The sequence below is a fragment of the Rhinolophus sinicus genome, chromosome 1 (assembly GCF_057876585.1).
Source record: "Rhinolophus sinicus isolate RSI-liver-muscle chromosome 1, RSI-T2T, whole genome shotgun sequence".
In the NCBI taxonomy this organism is placed as follows: domain Eukaryota; kingdom Metazoa; phylum Chordata; class Mammalia; order Chiroptera; family Rhinolophidae; genus Rhinolophus; species Rhinolophus sinicus.
This window is the reverse complement of record NC_142501.1, coordinates 114,235,543-114,256,287: the sequence shown is the minus strand read 5'-3', so window position 1 is coordinate 114,256,287 and position 20,745 is coordinate 114,235,543. Positions and strand designations below refer to the sequence as shown.

Below are 20,745 nucleotides of genomic sequence, written 5' to 3'. Positions count from 1 at the left end.
CACTATATCAATTTAGACTAAGAGGTCTGGTCTGACAGTATGAATGCATATCACCCAAATATCATCGCTTATGGGGAGATTCCTCTAATCTTCAAGAACTGATCTGCCTGTGGTGTAGCCGACTGAGTCTAGAACGTAGAGAAAGGACTGCTTCTGCTTCCATGGCACCATTTTGTAATCACAGCAAGGATGCATATGACTCAGCTCTTGGCATTTTCCTTCAGTCTCCTCTACAAAATGTGGGCCATTTGGGTGGCATCTTGGCTCCTGTTGATCTCATTTCTTTGATCAATCCAGAAATTTCTGGTAAGAAGGCGTTTGACACCTCCTACTACAGCACTGTTTTCTGGAAGTGAACCTGCACTTACACGGTCTCAAAACTCAAGTGACATCCTGTTTCTGGGGCTCTGGAGCATCTCTCAAAGACATTTGCTGTTAATGCCTAAAAAGATGATTTAGAGCTCATTTTCCATGAAAGTATTCCTTAGCACCGGAAATTAAGGTCTGCCTCCGATTCGAAAATCAAATTATAACCAGGAAATTGGAATTTCCTGGTTGAAAGGAGTCTGATGTCAAGGAAGTATCTGCACATTAACAGTATTTTAAGGGAGGAACAAGGAGGTTCCATATGGTTATTGCAGAACGTGAGGGTAACAGTTATTCCAACTGGGCCTGATTCGGCCATGAGTCTTTAATGTGTGTTAAAAAAATGTGAGATAAAGTTTTTATTTTTAATTCTCCATAACTACAAGATGGCCTCAGTTTCCCATTTTTAAAAATTTGTCACATTGCTTTTTCAACTTTGACATTTTCTCTTTTTAAGATTACAAGCTGTAGGGTGAGAGTTGGTTATAACCTTCCCTCAAATATGGAGTCACACTCTATAAAACTAGGGTCACTGCATTAAATAATAACCCACAAGTGGAATAAGTTTTCTGATTTGCATTACTTGTACAAAGGCTTCAATTTGGGAGGCATGACGCTAACGAATAAAGTGGATGCTGCAGTAATTTTACTCACGAATGTCCGATTACAGGGTAAGTTTCAAATTCAGAACCACATATAGTGGCCCTTTGATTAACCTTTTCTCACAAAGACTCCTCAGATTTCTTTTTTTGTGAAAAGGAAAGAGCAACACGACTCCAGTTATTCACAGGCCACGCAGTAAGAAACAATAAATATTAGGAATTTATTGGCAAGCTTTGGATCAGGCTTTATGTGTTTGTTAGCAGATTTCGAATGCACCTCTGAAATTGGATGGCCAAGGCCAATTATCAAAACAGATTGCATCTCACTGCCCTCCTGCTGGCTTTTCTAGTTATCCTACAAATGGAATTTAGATTTCTCTAATTGACTACAAAATAGCATTTGGCTAAATATTTATGATCACATTTTCTGTGGTCTGGTTTTAAAACAAATCAAAATTGTGAAATCCTTTTGTGTCAGTTTTGTCATTCTGAAACTGACCCCTGATAGTGAGTTTGGGACAATGCCTGAAAATGATGAGATGACATCAGATTAAGCATGTTTGTTATAATTTTATTTTTCTGCTTAATTTACAGGTGTTAGAATATGTGGTCCAAAGGACTTAGAAATGCATTTCTCATTCAGCTGAATAATCCACAGGTGGCCTGGCTTCCAGGGCTGCTGGATTCTGGCCCCCACCTGCTGGACTCCTCCCACTATATCAAGTCTCTCCTTCCGTCCTTCCCAGCTTAGACAGGTCTTTTCCTCAACGGCCAATCCCTCCACTTGTGTTTTGGATCCCATCTTCCTGTTCTTTCTCTAGGTCTTTACAGTAGCAACAGCCTGTTCTCTATTTCGTAACTTTAGTCTGTACTTCCAACTGAATCCTCGCTTTAGCTTTTAAATATGTTCAAGAGTCTCCCATTAAAAGTGAGTATGCTTGGCGCTCTCACACTGCCCCCGCTACCCTACTATATCCCTCCCCTCCACCTCCAAACTCCTTCAAAACTTATTAGGACTCACAGCATCCACTGCCTCACCACCCACTTACTGCCTAACCCGTTTCCATCTCGCCTCCGCCTATTGTCAACACCTTTCAGTGAAGTCACCAGTTACGTCCCTGCAGTAAAATCCAGTGCACACTGTCCAGGCCTCATTCTCCTTGAGGTCTTAGCATCATTCAGGGCAGCGGGTCACTGGCTTCCTTTCGAACCATTCTCTCTTTCCTTGCCTTCTATGACCCAGCCCTCACCTTGTTTCCTCACTTCCTCTCTGGCTACCTCTCGGTCCCATCTGCAGACGTGTATCCCGCTTCCCAGCCACTGAATTTACTCTTTGCTCTGGTTTATCTCACCTATGCCCAAAGTTTAAATGATCACCTATGTGAAGTTGAGTCATAAATAGATGTCTCCGTTTTAATCCTCTGAGTCCTTCCTGATCTATAGATCCAGTTAGTTTCTTGACATGTGCACTTGGCTGTCTCAGAGATTCCTTCAGCTCAGCAGTTCTCAAACTTGTTCCTCAACCTCCAAACCCAGTCCTATTTCTATGTTCCATTTTCGTTAATGGGCACCACCATTCACCAGGCCCTGCTAGCTTACCTCTCACCCAATCCATCACGGAATTCTGGCTATTTCTTACGTCCGGACTCTCTTCTGAATTCTTCGCTTCCCTCGGTTTCCACCCTAGTCTAAGATAGCAACGTCTCTCATGTGGTATATTGCATTAGCCTGAAAACTGGCTTTGCTGCCTCCAGGATGATCTCTACTGGGCAGAATAACCCTTTCAAATGCTAATCTGATCGTGCCATCCCCTAGATAAGACATTTCAGAAATTGCCCTCTACACATAGGAGAAAGACTAAAATTCGAACTGTGAGTGACCCGGGCCTGCGTGATCTGGCTTCCATCTCAGATGCTGGCTTTCCCAGCACCACCTCCCGCACCTTTCTTTCTATGCTCCCACCTCTTTGGCCTTTTTCAGGCTGTGCCATTCTCTCTTGTCACAGAACCTTCTCCCATGTTATTCCTTCTGTCTGGATCATGCTCCTACCCCTCTACTACTTACGCAGTTGGCTGCTGTCTTCCTACAATAAAAGCTTAAGCTTCACGTCCTCATGGCACCCGTTCTGACTTCTCTTGCTTCTCTCCTTCTTGGCACTGATCATGGTTATAATTTTTCATTTGCTTGTTATGATTGGTGAATGTCTGTCTTTCCTGCTAGACTCAATTCCACAAGGTCATGAATTACGTCTGTTTTTATTAATTTTTACGCCTCTAGTCCCAAGCAGAAAAACACAATAGTAACTGAAGAGATATGTGTAAGAGGAGAGATTCCTTACATGGCCCTATAACATTTTTCTATCTACAAGGAAACTGTGTGTAATTACTGTTAGATTTGGGATGTCTTGAGAGTCCGGTGAAGTGGCCAGCAGAAAGCTTCATGGTACACGTGAGAGGGCATGTAACAGGCTATTGTGTGTGTTCTTTTAGGGGAGGCTGTGCGTACAAAAAACTAATTTCCCAGAAGAAATAGATTGTCGCCTTCACTTTATTTCCTCTATAGATGAAGAATAACAATGAATGGAAAAAGTTAATTCAGGACAACTTCAGGTAAGGTCCATACTATGCCAAGAACAGAGAGAGTATATTACAGGACAGTCAATATTATCCAAGGTTGGTTTTGGAGAAATGCAGTGGGTGTTGTTCCCTACACAACGGGAAGCATAGAGAACGGAGTTCCAAGAAATATTACCAGAAGGAAAATCCTTGTGTTCCTAAGAGTTGGTCCCACCTTTTCTCCTGAGGCGGAGCATTTATTGTGTTCTACTGTCCAGCCCTAACCCATGGGACTTGAGAGAGGTCACACTATCCATGTCCCAGGAAGAAATTCCATGTGATCCATGCCAGTCATTGTGATCCAGTTTATCGTGTCAGTTACTGAATCAGATGTGGGCATTTTCACCCAGAGAAATGTCAGAAGTCTTCTGAGTCCCTTTTTTGATTTTTTAATTAAAATGTATTGGGATGCCAATGGTTAGTAAAAGTACATAGGTTTCAAGTACAATTCTGTCCTACAATATACTCGTGTCACATTGTGTGTCCACCACCCAGAGTCGGTTGTCCTTCCATTACCATATATTTGACCCTGCTTACCCTCATCTACCACCTCTCTCCCTCCTTACCCTCTTGTAACCACTAAACTATTGTCTGTGTCTATGAGTTTTTGTTTCTTTGTCTTGTTTCTTTGTTTCTTTAGTTTTATATCCCACATATCAGTGAAATGAAATAGTTCTCGACTTTTTCTCTGTAATTTATTTCGCTTAGCATAAGAATCTCAAGATCCCTCCATGTTGTCACAAATGGCACTATTTCCTCTTTTCTTACGGCCCAATAGTATTCCATTGTGTATATATATCACAACTTCTTTATCCAGTCATCTATCGAAGGACACTTTGGGTGTTTCCATGTCTTGGCCACCGTAAATAAAGCAGCAATGAACACCAGAGCACGTATTTCACTCTTTGTAGAGGCACATGGGATAATAGTCCTTCTCCTCCCCTCCATGCTGTTGTATCTGACTGCTCTGGCAAGTGTTACACCCGCTTGTGACAATGAGGAGAACTGGCCTGCAAAAGAGTGACATGCTGAGGATGGCTGAGAGGGAAGACAGAGCACAGGGGTGGCAGGCTAACCGTCCCCATTGGGGGGTGGGTGGGCACGCACAATCTGCTGGACACACAGATACAAGTTCATGTGTGTGGGTGTGCACAAGAGAACTTTGTTCTGTGCTTCAGTTTCCTTCTACTTTTTATTTATGTATAAATAAATAATCTCCATCATGGAACAGTCTTGTAGCACTGTATTTCAGGAATAAGAGTGGCGGTCAATCACTTTCATCAATTTCATTTACAGGTGAAAGAAAGATTGTGGCGTAGAAATCACTGAAAATTCCCTCAGCCTGTCTCATGGTCTTCTGGGTCTGTAAAAAGAGAATTACTGTTTATCCCATGAGAGTCATTTCAGGATGACTACACCTGTCTCACCTGGCTCATTTTGCTTTTCCAATATTCTCGTTCAGGAGTCATTTACCATATTTTCCTCGGACATTTTCTTGTCTGCTACGCTCAAATGAGGCTTTACCTGTTTTCGTAAACAATTTTACCACCAAAGCACCTGTATAATTTGTTTGGCAATCTTGAATCTTGGCCTATGATGTCCAAGCAAGGAAACCCATCTCTTAATCATATGTTAGATTTCCCCGCGTGATTAGCTGTCCTCCTCTGCCTCTGAAGTTCAGAGTTCCTAGAGATACCAGTAAATCCTCCCCCTGGAAGGGCAGGTTCTATGTAAGTTGGTCACACCTGGAGACAAGTTATATGATGGAAGGAAATCACATTTATTGAGCACATACATGTAGTAGGTACTGAATTAGGCCCTAAATTTCTGTTATTTCATTTAATTCTCATAACTCTGTGAAGTATGAATTTTCCACAGTTTACAGAAGGGGAAACAGAATACGATTGAATGATTTGCCCAAGGCCACACAGTTAGAAAATGGTGGACGCAGACTATGAGTACAAACCTCTATAACAACAAAGTCCATACACTTTTACCTAGAGCAGGGCAAGAAATTAATTCCTCTGAATGAGGACTGGTATATATCAGCCATGCTGATGAGGCAAGGGTGACTTCAGTGATATCAGTGCAGGTGTGAAAGGAACACCGCGGGGATGAGCAAAACAGTCCTTTCAGAAACAAGAGACAATACGGGAAAGGTAGGACTCCAAACTTCCACAGCAGTGATGTCTGATAGAACTGTTTGTGGTGATGGAAACGTCCTATGTCAGCCCTGTCCCACCTGGCAGCCTCTCACCGCATTAGCTATGCAGCAAGTACAGTGTGCGGGGGGTGGGGTTTATGGCGAGACTTTGTCAGCCCTTCCTAACCGCGTGGATTCCTTTTCCCTCTTGTTCACCCGATGAGCAGGGGTCGCTCTACCAGTTGTTAGTTTTCTTTCTCAGAGTAAATTGTTCCTTATACAGCTGTAAATGTGGTGTGTATGTGGGGGGAGAGGAGTTCAGGATATTCCTACGTGGCCGTCTTAAACCAGAACCCAGTCCAGCAATTTCGAAATGTCATTGCCCTGCTTTCTGGCCTCCATAGTGTCTGACGAGCAACATGCTGTGCATCTCATTGCAGATCCTTTGTACTGACTGGTTTTTTGTTTCTTTGTTTGCTGCTTTCCAGATTGTTTGTCCGTGGCTTTCAAGAGTTTGGTGATGTGTGTATGAACCTCTTTGATTTATAATTTTTGGAGTTCATTAAGCTTCTAGAATATGTAGATCTGCATCTTTTCTCAAATTTAGAAAGTTTTCAGCTATGGTTTCTTTAAATATTCTTTATGCTTTTTTTCCTGCTTTTACTTTTATTAGCATTTATTTGATGCTGAACTCATTCCCGGGCCATAAGTTTTAGTTTCTTCACTTTCTTCTCAGAGATCTTTTCCTTCTGTGCAACCTCCTCTTCTGGTTTAGGAACAATAACAATCTGCTCTTTCTCAGTTAGGATCATCTGTGTGTTGCAGGGAGAGCTCCTGTATGGGTTAATACCCCCCTGAGCTCTGTAAGTTCTGGGCTGCATCTTGAGAGCTTTGTTCACCGGGATGTGTTCAATGACCAGAGAGTCTACATCTGAACCCTTAAGTTCAGCATTGCTCTCTGCATTTTTAAGCATGTGCAGTGAAAATTCTGCTCTCTTTTTGGGTTGGACTGTGTGTCCAACCCTATTGTTTGGCCTGGGCACACCTCCTAACTCCACCGTTATAACGACGGGACAGCACACATTGCTTTTGTAATGTGACATCCTTTAGATACTTGGTGACTTTTCAGATATGCACACCCTTGTTGGCCTGGGCAGTTTCACGAGTGTTCTTAAAATGAACAGGTAGATGCGAACCTCTTGATTTACATGATTTTGTGGGGTTCTCTGAGTCAAGCGAGTAGTGAACCATTTTCAGAGGTGACCTCAGGCTGCTTACGGGAAGAACTCTTTATGGGTTTTTTTGTTTGTTTGTTTGTTTGTTTTTTTCTGCCTTCTCTTCTTCTGGGATTCCCACTGTATGTTGGTTTGGTTGAACTCTCGGGCTCTGTGTATTTTCTTCATCCTTTTGCGTTTTAGCTCTTCCAACTGAATAATTTCTTTAGGTCTATTTTCCAGGTTACAGATTCTTTATTCTGTTTATACAATTCTGCTATTGAAATCCTGTAGGGAGCATTTTAATTATTATACTTCTCATCACTAGGATTCGTATTTGGCTCTTTTTAATAATTTCTGTCTCTTGATTGATATTTTCTGTTTGTTCACACATTATTCTTATGACTCCCTTTAACTATTTCAACATATTTGAGATACATGATTAAAAATCTTTCTCTAGTAATTCCAATCAGTGTGCTTCCTCAGAGACAATGACAGTTAACTTTAATTTTTGTGTGAATGGGCCAAATTTCTTTTCCATGCTTTGTAATTTTTCATTGAAAACTAGACATTCTGAATATTATCATGTAGTCTTTTCAATCAAGGTTTTCTCCCTCCTTAGGGTTTCTGTTGCTTGTAGGTTGTAGCTGCTTGTTTAATGAACTTTAGCAACAATTTTACAGGTCTGTATTCTTTATCATTTGTGATCTCTTAAGTCTCTGTACCTCTAGCTCCTGTTCAGCTAGTGTTTGACCTAAATTTTCTTGAACATTAGAAACAAAAAATACAAAGAAAAATGAAAGAGAGAAGAGACAGAGAGAGAGAGACAGAGAGAGAGAGAGAGAGAGAGAGAGAGAGAGAGAGAGAGAGAGAGAGAGAGAGAGAGATTGATTTAATTATATTTTTAAAATCCTAAATTTTTCTGGCTTTGCAAATCTGGGGCACTCCTTCAGTGTGTAGCCAGGCCATTTATACGTCCTCCTTAGCCTTGAATTCCTGCTACACTGAGCCCTGAGATCAGCCAATGGTGAAAGCTTAGAGTTTTCTTGTGTCTTTCCTGAGCAGGCATTCTGCCTTGAGGATGTGTGTGTCTAAGTTTCCAGCACACATGAGTGCCTTTGAATACCTCAATTTTACAAAGACACTCCCTCTCTAGCTCTTCACCCATGGCTTTCACTGGTCTATTGTGTGCCTCAATCTATAATGTTTTGTCCTTACTGGCTGTGGGTTGTCAGTTTGCCTTCCATTGCTTTTGTTGACTGCCTGCCTTTTTTCACCATGAGTGAGTTCTGAAGTATTCAAAAGGGGGCAGTGCTTTGTGTCAGTCTTCTAGCTTTCAGACAGGTTAGAACATACAAATAACTCTTTGTGAACAAGGTCTGTTCTGTGCCCTCTGAAACACCGCCCCGCGTCCCACATCAGGAATACAGGCCCCCTTCTGGAAGACCACGACCAGCACTGTACTTACCAGGCAGAGGGTTGAAACAACGGCAAATGAAAATGCCACAAAACATTCTATCATTTTAAGTTGCTTATTTTTCCGCCCAGGTTTAGTGTTCACTTTGTTGATGTAAAGCTTGACTTGTTTTCTAGAGTTCTGTCAGTGTTGATTTTGACAATTTTATGTAATTTTTTAAAGTTTCTGTGGTGAAGCAAGCTCTACGATTAGCCTCTTCTCTTTTGTGCGCTGATGTGAACCCAGATATATTTTTCAGTGTTCTGTGAGTTACATCCAGGGCCCCAAAACAACAAATTCCACAACCAAAGTAAATTGCTTTGTTGCAATAAATCTTGATTATAATGAAGACTTTCTTAAACTCCAGCATCAGTTTATAAAAGTTTAAGATAAAAAGTAACTAAGATAAATTTTGAAATCTGAAAGATTAATGAGGACCACAGTTGTCTATGACATGTTCATTCTCATTCCATCTTTCAAATTTCTGTACTTTGTGATGTAAATTTTTCAGAGAACGGAGAGACTAAAATATATGATTGGCTGTTTTGACATGACTTGACTAGTTGAGGTGTTGACTTTCTCTAAATGACCTATATTTTAATGTTCAGTAGACAATGGGAGAAAAGATTTGAAGGTGGAACACCATAGGAGTTCAGTGAATAGACTTGCAGATGTTCCAGTTACCAAGAAGGCAATCGTTTAAGCAGTTTATCAGAATGACCGAAAAGAGTCTAAAAACCTTAGATTTCCTGGAACCCAGCAGTCTAGATTCTGATTTAATAGGTTTGTAGTGAAGCTGCAGAACCTTGTGACTAAAAATTTGCTGATATAATTCCAGTGCTCAAGTTGATTTGGACATCACTGGCAGCAAAATGGCCAATTTCCTAATTTTCAATTCACATAGTATGGAAGGCCTCAATTAGAATTATTATACTTAGAAAACCATCTATATGCTTGGTGAGGAATTCACGTCTCCCTTGAAAAGGATCATGAGCAAGGAGTAGTTTACTGTATATTTGAGAGGCGCAGATTTTTCCAGATTTTATCATCAGTTGACCTATTTAGTATAAGTTTTGTCATTTCCAAAATGTCAGACAATTTTGAAATAGTTTAGAAGCTCAATATACCATTACATGCCATAGAATGAAGTTCAATTTGGAGCATAACCTTTTAAAAAAGTCTCACTGTTGGTCAAACGCATCTCTGCAAAACAGTAAATATGGAACCCTAGGATAAATTTGCATTAGGGTCTGTCTGAGGTGAAAGCATGTAGTCAAAGAATAACCATCACATATGAGTGTGTGTGAGACAGACAGGATGGGGATATCTTAGGGATGGTCGAGGAGGTGCTGTCCAGAAAAGAGTTGAAATTCTCAGGATAACAGAGAAGCAGCAGTGAGAGATGTCCAAGGAACTTTCGAAAGCACTCACGTGAGGGTGAGTTTTATATTCAAGCCCAGAGAAGGCATGTATTAAACCATCGTGGCCGCATGTGTGACTTAAGAATTTTCCTGCTCCCTATCCTTTTCTCATTGGGCATATTCCCACCCAGGAACCAGCTTGACAAGATGGAGAGGAGAAGAATCTATGGTTGGAGAGGCCTGGAAAACAAAAAAAAAAGTTTATCCAACTAATTACACAACAGAGTGTTTTCATTCCTCTCACCCCCATGCTTTTTTGGTTTGTGTTCTAAGAGATGTTGTTTCCTCTCCAGAATAAGGAATTTATGCGGCAATTAATTAGTGGTACCCACAGTGGCCGCCTCCCTATACCTACTGGGGCCACGTTTCTCCTCAAAACTAGGCCAGAAACCAGTATTCACAAGGAACGGGGTTGGTTCCCTGCTTGGCTTGGGCTCAGCTTGTGCTCTGACAACCAGAATATCTCTGGGCCCTGCCCCAATGCTGGTCTCATCTTAGTTTAGGGCCCTGGATCTCAGGCTTACAAAACCTGTGACTTAGGGCCAGTTGTGTGGCTTGGATCTGGCCCCTGCGCCCATACTAATCTTTCTTCTAGATGTGCTCCCATCTTTCCTTTGAGGGCCCCAGTGTCTCTGACCCCTGTTCTGACTGACGACTGCTAAGAAACCCTGTGGGGTTGCCAAAGAGCTCCTTGCCCTGACTCCATTTCTTGCTTCTGGTTCTAGCCTTGCTTCTGGTTTTAGGCTCCCTTCAAACTAGGATCCGACTGGGCTTGGGATCTGCCTCTTACACAACCCTAGGGGGACTGAGGCTCATGTCCTGGAAAGAGGCAATGTTCGCAACAACAGAGTGTCAGCTGATTATCATTGGTGCTAATTCAATGCCAAAAGGATATTCAATTTGTGGTGTGGTGAAAGAGGGAGTTTATTCAATGTAAACAGCTCAATTGTGATACAGCAGAGCTATGGGGTGAAGCTCATTAGTGTTACAGCTCAATTAAGAGACAGCATGGCTGTGCGTCTGCATGGCTTTGAGATGGCCCTGGGGCGAGGCCCCTCTCTGGCTTGATAGCTCTGCTCTGCTACAGTCTGGTCTGGCCCAGTCCACCTGCTCTCCTCCACTCAGCTCTGGTGTGCCCTGCTTTGGTGAGACGTCTTCAGTATTTCAGCTCCAACTAGGTCAACTCAGCCTTCAATAACAAGGGAGAGTGTGCTGTCTAATGGGGTAGGAGGGGGTGACTTATACAGAGAGAAGTCCCCACCCCTGGTCCCTGATTGGTCTTCATGCCCATGAGAATGTCAAATCTCAATTTGATTGGTCCAAAAATCATTGTCTTAATTAGTCAGAATGGAGCCACTCTGTCTGGTCGGTGTAAATGCTAATGGGGTTATAGCTGTGCAGTTGTAGCTCTTATTGAAAGAAGGAACAGCTCAATCCTTTTGGTTGAAATGCAATTCCAGGATCTCCTTTGTACAGGTCGGCTCAGTGGTAGGAACACAGTGCAGGCGGAATGTTCAGTTCAGTGTGGGAGGCACGCAGCTTAGAGCAGGCTTCTCCCTGAAGGGCAGTCTGCCTGAGAGGCCCCTGTTTAGAAATGGCTGCTAGGCTCTGTTATCATAATTGAGCTCAGGTAGCCATCAGGAGCCCTTCTTGGTGGGTATCTTCTCAAGATCACCAAAAGTAGCTGCTGGATGTATTGCCCGTCTCCACCCTACCCAACAGTTTCCGGGAGAATTTCCAAGGAAGTCAGTTTGAGTTCTGACTACTTGCAGATGCTACCCAACAGGTGCTGCAAGGAGCTCTGTAGGGCAGCACGTTATTTGCCCATAGCCTGACCACCCTCATATGTGTCCGTGGCCTGTCCTCTCAGGAGCCCAGTTAATACAAGGAACATGTTAAAGGCAAATAATATGTGTGCCTGTCTTACACGATCCACATTATTGGAAGACCTTAGCTTCTTCACAGGCAAACACATACAAATCACACAGATATTACATGTGTTGTGATGGACATCTTTTCCCTTCGTGGGACTCATCCGGTGGCGTACTTCTCAGGGAAGGCTTTAATGACCTGCTTTCACCTAATTTATTTTTTCTAACTACAGTTATTTCCCTAACTACACATGTCATATATACATATCTGTTAGAAATAATTATATACAATGAAAATTGAAAATAAAAACTCCAAAGCCCTAAACCATCTTTCTATCCCATTCCTCTCTTTGAAGAACACAGTAAAAAGTGGGTGTTTGTCCTCACAAACTCTTTCTGTGCATTTACAGGAATATCAAAATATATGTAAATATATATTTTCATAAATATTATTGAATTATTTGTATATGAAAATTACATTTTTGACCTAAGATGTACAGAGAGCTTTCCATAACATGTAAGTGCATATAAATTTATCTTCTTCTTTTAAACTGCTCTATAATTTTTCCAGTGTGTGGGTGAAAGATAGATTAATGAGTCATCACCTTATGGATAGACCTGTGAGTGGTTTAGAGTCTTTTACTGACACAAGCAGTGTCGAATGAATGAATGTCTCTTGTTTAGAGAATAAGAACTGAGTGTATGAGATAATTTTTAGAAGTAGGTTTACTCGGGCAAAGGGTATCCTCCTTTTAAATTTCTGCAACTGTTGATTAATTAAGATCTGTAGAAGTTGTATCAATTGACACCTTCATAAGCAGTATATGAGGTTTTGCTTTGCTATAGCCTATCTCAGAATGTCAGTCAGTCAAGTGTTTGATTTGTTCCATTGGCATATTATTTTGGTTTTATTTTTAATGTATTGCTTAGAATCATCATATTTCCTCTTTGGGTGAACTATCTTCTATCATCTTCTGCCAGTTTTCCTTTTGGATTGGGGGGATTTTCTTCTGGAGGTATAGGAACCATTTATATATTGAAATGATTATGTTTTGATGTCTTTTGCGTCATGAGCCTCCACCCTTCCTCACCCATATTGCTGCTTGCCAAGGCTGTGTTTTCAGTTGAATTAACTAATTCTTTTCTTCTATGAGCTCTGGATTTTGTGTCATAAATGACAGACTTTCCTTTTTTTCTGTTGTTATAATTACCTACTTTTTTGCATTTAAGTATTGATCCATCTGGGGAATTCATTTTACTGAAATACATGAGGGTAAGAATCAATGACATTGAGTGCTTGCTGTCAACCAAAAATTGTGTTCCCTTTCCATAATATAAAACTGAAATTGAAACATGACAGCCACATCAAGGACGGATTTTCAGTCCTTTTGACTTGAATGTGTGACCGATAAACAATTATAAAATATGTGAAGAAGTGGTATGTGTCACCTCCAGGCCAAGACTTTTAAAAAGTTCTCTGTCCGGTTCACCATCTAGACGTAAGCAACAGAGGATCCTATTTGAAATATGGCAACTTAAGTTACCAGAAACTCGGGTCTCTGAATCACCAGGGGCAAGATAATTGCTCAGTGACCCGTCGCATCTTCAGTGACTGTCACATGAAGGAGAACTACCCTTCCCTTGTGATAAGCCACTAAAATCTTGGGGCTTATTTATTAAAGTGGCTGGCCTGGCTTTACCAACAAAGAGTCCAATGAAGAGATAGGTGTCTCTAACCACTCGTGTCTGAGCACACTTTATTTTATTTAGTGAGTGTTCTGCCCACTGCCAGTGAAAGGGAATTGTTAGTAACCTAGCATCTGTAAAGGACCTGGAATGGAGGTGGTTTATCAGCGGGTGATTTTCAGAGTTAACCACACATTCAAGTGAGAATTCTGTTCAGTGCACCTGTGTCATCCGCATGAGTAGACCAGAACTTGGCAGAATCTGAAAGTAAAAAGCAGAGGTATATCAAACCAGTCAAAGCTTCTCATAATACACCTATTAATCATAATAATGCATTTCAAAGACGACATCTAGGACAAATTTAAATTAGAGTTGTATACCAGGACAACAGTAGAAAACCAGTGCTGGCTGAAGGCAACAGAGTTACCGATTTTTAGGAAATTTATTAATGACCTGTACCATCCAAAATAGGCATCATTTGTCAAGACGAATGGAGAACCAAAGATTTTATCTGTGGAATACATGAAGAAGGAGCTTGATGAACAAATAAAATGCCTAAAGTAAGTGGACCACAAATATTTGGTGCTTAAGCTGAGGTTGATTTAAAGCATGACTGTATGAACTTTTCCTCTTGGCTGTCTGGCACGAGCCAGATTTTACAAGTAGTTCTTTGAAGAACAACCTTGAAAACCAATCTAGTGCCTTACAGTAGTATTGAAGTACTTTGTGAGTGAGTCTTCTATTCATTTTTGCTGCAATCTCTTCAAAACCATTTGTGAATCTTGAATCAAAGGATTCAATGAAGGGAACACCTTGGAAACTGAAAGTTTTGAAGCCTTTAGCAAATTGGAATTATTAAAAAGAGTGTGTAAATAGGAAGCCATTGAATTTGTCACTACCAAAGCGAGGAAGGATGTGAATTAAGCACAGAGAGCTCCGTGTATCTGGTTGAAGTTTGAAATGTTATAACTGTGTTTTGTAATTCCCTCCCTTTTGAGAAGAATTTTTTGATGAGCTTCCTGGGGATGAATTTGCATTTGTATTGAATGGAATGAAATAGAAAAGGCCTGTTATTTTGCAACATCTCCATTTGGTTTGGCAAAACATTCAAGATAATCAGAAATAGAAACAACTTATTTGCTGAGTTTTATGGCATAAAATATTTGTCTAAGAATGACAATGGCAATGAAATAATGAAGACAATGATGACGAAAATATTTGGACTGAAATATTTAAACATTTCCACACATAAAAGCATAAATAATAAGCTCCACATAGTAGAATTTCCCTGAACTTACCAGGAATCTCACCATCGGTAGAAACAGCATTTTTTTTTTTTCAATAAAATATGGGCTACAGAGAAGTGTCAATTAAAGGCGTCAATAAATTGAAATTCATTAATGATAAAATGCAAACTTGAAGAATATTGCCATTTTATAAACCAACTAAAAATAACAAGTTGGAGCACCAGAAAGTGAGGAGAGAAACAATGTGGCAAGAAAATATTTGAGGGAAATAAAGGTTAAAATATTTTCAAATATGATGGAAAATATCAAACAGGTTCAACACAAGGGAAATAGGAAGTTATTTTGAAATGAATGGTAATGAACACACATCTTATGAAAATTTCTGGGTATAGTTAAAACTGCATTTAAAACAAAATGTGTAACAATGAAGGCTTTCAGAGAAAAGAATAAATGTTTAAATCCAAAGCTTGAACTACCACATTAAAAAGCTTGGAAATGGAAAGAAAATTAAAGACAAGGTAGAAAACAAGAAGAAATAAAGAGAAGAAATCAATGAATCAGTGAATGGAGAAATCATAAAGAAAATTCAGAAAGCCAGAATTTGGTTCTTGGAAAAATATGATGTCATCAATAATCCCTTGATCGAGACATAAAAGGATGTAATACACATGATCAATATCAAGAATTGCACAGGAGACATCACTGGGAGCTTGAAAATGATGCTAAGAAAATAATTAATGGCCACTTATGAATACGGGTAAATTCCTTGTAAGATAAGACATACCTAAACTGACCCAGTAAGAAACACGACATCTGAATGGTCTTACATTTTGCTAAAGAAAATGAATTTGAAATACAAAGCCTTCCCAGAAAAACTGAAGGCCCCGATGATTCCACTGGTGAATTCTGCAAATAGTTAAGGGAAAAATGAAGAAACGATATTAATTATTCATCATAAATTTCAGAAAATAGAAGAGGAGGATTATTGACCAGCTCATTTCCTGAAGGCAACATAACCCTGATATCAAAACTTGAGAAAGATGTTACAAGTAAATAGAAGTACAGACCCATATCTCTCATGATCACAGGAACAAATATTGACAAAATAGTCACAAAACAGAGCAATATTGAAACTCATCACATGACATGATCAAATGTGAGTCAGCCTAGGAATGCAACGTCGGTGCCATATTAAGAAGTCATTCGACATAAAGAGAATTAGATTAGAGTAAGAAATGACATGATAATCTTAAAAGATGGATGAAAATTGTGTGACAGAATTCAGTATCTATTCATGATGAAGCATCTCAGCTTACTCAGAATAGAGAGGATCTTTCGCAACCTGATAGAAACCGCTATGAAATAACTCCAGGTAATTATCATACTTGATGTTTCCCATAGAGATGGGAACAAGGCAGGGATCCTGCACTTAGTATGTTTTCCCACGTTTTTCTGGATGTTTTAAACCAATGTAATAAGACAAGTAAGAAATAAAGATTATATCAGAGGAAATACAATGGCTTTTATGTGCCCTTCCCATAGTTGTATAGATATACTACTAAAATCTGCAAGAACTAATAAGGGAACGTAATCAAGTTACACTATATAAGGTAAGTTTACCAAAATCAATTGTATTTTTATGTACTAGAATAACATGGAAAAGGAATTTAAAATTAGTATTATTCAAAGTGCCATAAAAATAAACAATACTTGGAAGTAAATACGCCTAAACCTAGAAGATGTTCTTGAGACAAATTAAGGACATAAATCAATACACACGTAGACCATGTTCACAGGTGGAAGCATCCATAATCCTAAAATATCTATTTTCCAAATTGATCTGTAGATCCACCATAAACTAGTCATGATCCCAGAAGGCTTTCTCTCTCTCTCTCTCTGTGGCTCTCTCTTGTTTGGATAAATTGACAGGCTGATTCTAAAATGAATATTTAAATCTAAGGAACCTAGAATCGCAAAAACAATTTGGAAAAGAAGAAAAATGTTGGACAACTTACACGACCTAATTTCAAGAATTACTGTACAGCGTTAATCTTCAAGGCAGTGTGGTATTGGCTTTAGTACAGATAATAAGATCAGTGGTCAGAAAAAAGCCACACTTAAATTGTCAACTGATTCTTTGACAGAGGTGCCAAGTTAATCCAAATTAATTAGGGAAACGATAGTCCTTTTACTAATGATGCTGGAAAAAACAGACAACTATTGTGGAAAGAAAAAGAATCTCTTTGCATACTTTGTGACAAACACAAGTTTATGGATCAAATGTAAAAACAAAACTACCGTGTTTCGCCCAGAATTAGACCTAGCTGGACAACCAGCTCTATCGCATGTTTTGGAGCAAAAATTAATATAAGACTGGGTATTATATTATATTATATAAGAGCCGGTCTTATATTGCAGTAAAATAAGACCGGGTCTTATATTAATTTTTGCTCCAAAAGACGCATTACAACTGATTGTCCAGCTGGGTCTTATTTTCAGGGAAACACGGTATCTGTTTTGAGAACAACACAGGGATGAATTTTTTTGTAATCTTGGAATAGGCAAAATTTTAGAGAAGACACAGAGAGCTCTAAGCAAAAATGGAGAACAAAGGGGAAGAGGAGGAGAAAGAGAAGAAAAATGGGATTTCAAAACTTTGAAAACTTTAGTTCACCAAAATACACCTTTAAAAGAATGCATAGCAAAGCCCGAGATTGAAAGAAAATGTAAGTTGAGCTTTTACATAATAATGCATATTGGACGTATAATGAAAACAATACTCCATTCAAGCATAACATATACAAATCTGAAAAATACTCTTCATCTAGAGTAAAACGTTGTGTCATGTAGACTCGTATCTTGCTAAATTTCAAAGATTGAAACATTTCTGCACTTGGAAACAGCTATGTACACTACTTAGGAGGTACATGATGTATAGAAGCACTACCGAAAACCTGCACTCGGGGTTTGTGACAAAAGGGCCAAAATATTCTCCCGAGCATCAGAAACAGTCTTTCTCTGCTGGAATCCATTTTTGAAAACTCAGAAAGACGCAACAGCTAAAATTGGACTCTTTCCTTCTGAAATGGTAGATTAGAAAAATAGTAGATACTTTTTCCACTAGATGCCAAAATTACGTAGTGATTAAGGAGAAGTGATTGCTAGTTCATAGCATTTTAGGTTCAAATGCATATGCAACTTAAAAGCACAAAAACCTAATAGTAGCCTTAACGTGTTGTAATGTAAGGGTTTCATCCCAAGAAAGTTGTCAAAGCTATTACTGGTTTATCCTTGATTTTTAGCTATAATCTTCCATGATTTATTTCTAATGATTTATATATTTTCTTTAATTTGTTTCACTTGACGTAAGGATGTTTCTCAGACTGTCTAATGATGTCTAGGTTTAATAACTGTATTATGTCTGTATGATCTATGCTTCTGGGTATTGGTAAATTCATTTTTATATTTCCTACTCAGTTTTATAAGGACAAAAAGATGATTAAATACTCAAATATTGGCAAAATCATTGTACAGACAAGTGTCGTGACACTGCCAAAAATGAACAGTCAGCAGTGTGGTTAGTTATGAACCGATTAACTTAATGCGAACTCACGTTTGGAAAGACAGTTGAAGGATTTAAGTGACAAATTTAAGATGGGTTTTTAAAAAAGTGTTTGAAAATCAAACATCGGCTATAATACTACTGGTCCAGTCGTCACAAATTGACAAGTGAATATAATACCAACTAAAAGGATTGGAAAGGTGGATCTTTTCTGGCCATTCTAGACTGAATAAATTGGTGAAATCCTGAGGCAAAAGGAGCAAATTTCCTTTCTTTCTTGACATATATACTGAAAAGAGAAAGAGATTTCTAGTTCCACAGGCCTTATTCACAAAGCAGATAAGTACAAAGTATACTCCAATTTTTTTAAGTAGATTTTTGGGTCTAAGGTGATAGATATTGAGGTTGAAAGTAAAACATTTCAAAATACAGAAGAGTTATCTCTGGGAATCAAGCTTTTAAATGCTTGTCTGTTTTATAAATCGAGATTATTGGATTTCAGTTTAGGGTACATAAAGTTGTTTTTTTCCCTTCTCTCATTTATGGTTTTTGCTTCTCCCAAGTTCTCTGCCTGTTACATCTCTGCTTTCTTAATTCAGGAAATGAAATGTCCTATTTCATTTTGCTCAGACCACCCAGCAAAAGACTGGGCCAACGCCCACCAAGGTCAGAATGGAACTCAGCGCTGCCCACAAGCAATCTCTGAAACTTGAGACACCTGGGCCTTGCACGAGCGCTCTGGGTACCCTTGACCTCAGCCACGGGGCTTCTGTGCGCATGCGCAGTGACATCAGTCTCTGACCCGTGCACCGTTGCTTGGTTACAGCCATTCTCTGGGCTGAGAGATTCCAAACTTCTAACTGCCCTGCTGGGATAGTGTGGCGACAGGGAGTTGGCTGCTCTAGAGTCTGCTGTTGGTTGGGCTCGGGAGAAAAAAAGCGTAAGAAGTGCTGAGGAGGTTCTGAAGCCCTTAGGCTTGGCCATGAAGAAGGTTATTGGCTTCGGGCTTCGGAAGGTTTTCGGAAAGAGATCACAGAGCGATGGTCTTGGCAGGCAGCCTTGGACTGGAGATGGTGTCTCCTTGCAGTTTGGGTACCACATCCAAGACAGAGATCTCCCCAAAATCCACAAAGCTGCCTGCAGGGGCGACGTATCAGAAGTGAAGAGGCTTCTCTCGCGCCATCCAGAGAGATTGAATGACAGAGACAAGCAGAAGAGGTGAGAGGGCCTGCGAGGCCAGTGGGCACGGGCGGGCCTGGAGGAGGCTGGGGGACCTGGCAGAAGGGCTCAGCGGCCCAGGCTCATCCAGGTGGAGCTCAGCCCTCCTGTCACCCAGGGCGCTGTGCTGTGTTCCCTCGCGGGTGGGGACCTTACCCGGGTGCCAGTGCCCAGGCCGACTTTGTGAGCACCAGGAACAAAATCTCAAGGACCCGTCACTCATAATTCCCCTTATAGAGCACTTTACTGACAATGTTAAAGCGATTTAACTAAATATCAATAATAGAAATGAAAAGTATATGCAGCATTTTATTTTTGATGTCCACAGTTTTAGACCATATTGTTAAATACTATAGAAAAGTGCTTAATGAGAAAACGAATTCCCATAGTAGATCAACTTGTGGGCTAAAAATTCTTCAGCTAAAACCCAGTATCCGTTTTCTATCAGTGTCCACCCAGGTATGTACGGTGTTCACTGAGGGGCCTTAGAAGGGAAGCTTCCAGGGGCACATGCTGTGGGCTTGCCTAGGAAGACACGTTTTCTCCCCGTGTGTGCTCTTCCTCTAGGTATCAGTTTTACATAAGCCGGCTAAACTCTCAGGGCTTTACAAGTTTGGGTTGCACGTGCTGTCTCTTTGATTGTGGTGATGACATTAAGAATCGTTTTGTACAGTAGACAAAGATTTGCCCTTCTAGGTGTCAACAGGTGCTCTATTGCCACAATTTCTTTACTAAGAGCTGAAAAGAGAGATAAATGATTGGAATATAGCTGAAAATGCCCAAACACCCTAATATAGGTAGGATGTTAGAGCTTGATAGTGACGGCATTTCACGTTAGTAGAAAAGATGAATTACTCATGAATGATGGAGAAATACCTGTTAAGTATTTGGAGAAAATTCGTTAGATTTTCATATCACAAAAATAAGTTCCAGATGTACTATAGATAAAAACTTATAAATATACGAAATGAGGAACGTACCAGAAGAAAACAGAAATGCCTATTTATACATTTTTTTATGTTGGCGAAGACTTGAAAAGCAAGAGTTCAGAAGGTTGGTTGAGCAATATAAGAAATCAGTAGTCTCTGTATATCAGAAAATAATATTAACAAAATAAAAGAAAATGTACTTGCAAATTATGTACGGCATAAGTATATCAGGGAAAAGTGTATCTTCGTTTTATAGAGAAGTGTCTGAAATCAACAGAAAAAACGCACTCGAATTTTGAATGGGACCAAGTTCTTTCTGTGTATCTGTAAGTGACCAATACTTAGTGTCCCAGGTGAGAAAAGGAATTCAAGTTGAAAGAGAGATGACAACTTCTTTTCCATCCTCCAAGGTTGA

The 20,745-nt window shown here is 39.9% G+C and overlaps 1 protein-coding gene across 1 annotated transcript in view; it reads left to right on the top strand.

The window, feature by feature from the left end:
* Window positions 1–20,745, top strand: part of LOC148759217 (uncharacterized) — a 35,282-nt gene that overhangs the window by 2,342 nt on the left and 12,195 nt on the right. Inside the window, exons 2-3 of the mRNA XM_088793609.1 lie at window positions 3,458–3,577; window positions 18,783–19,401. Coding sequence (XP_088649735.1) covers window positions 19,166–19,401 — 236 coding nt within the window. The 5' untranslated portion in view covers window positions 3,458–3,577; window positions 18,783–19,165. The remainder of the gene's footprint in view (window positions 1–3,457; window positions 3,578–18,782; window positions 19,402–20,745) is intronic.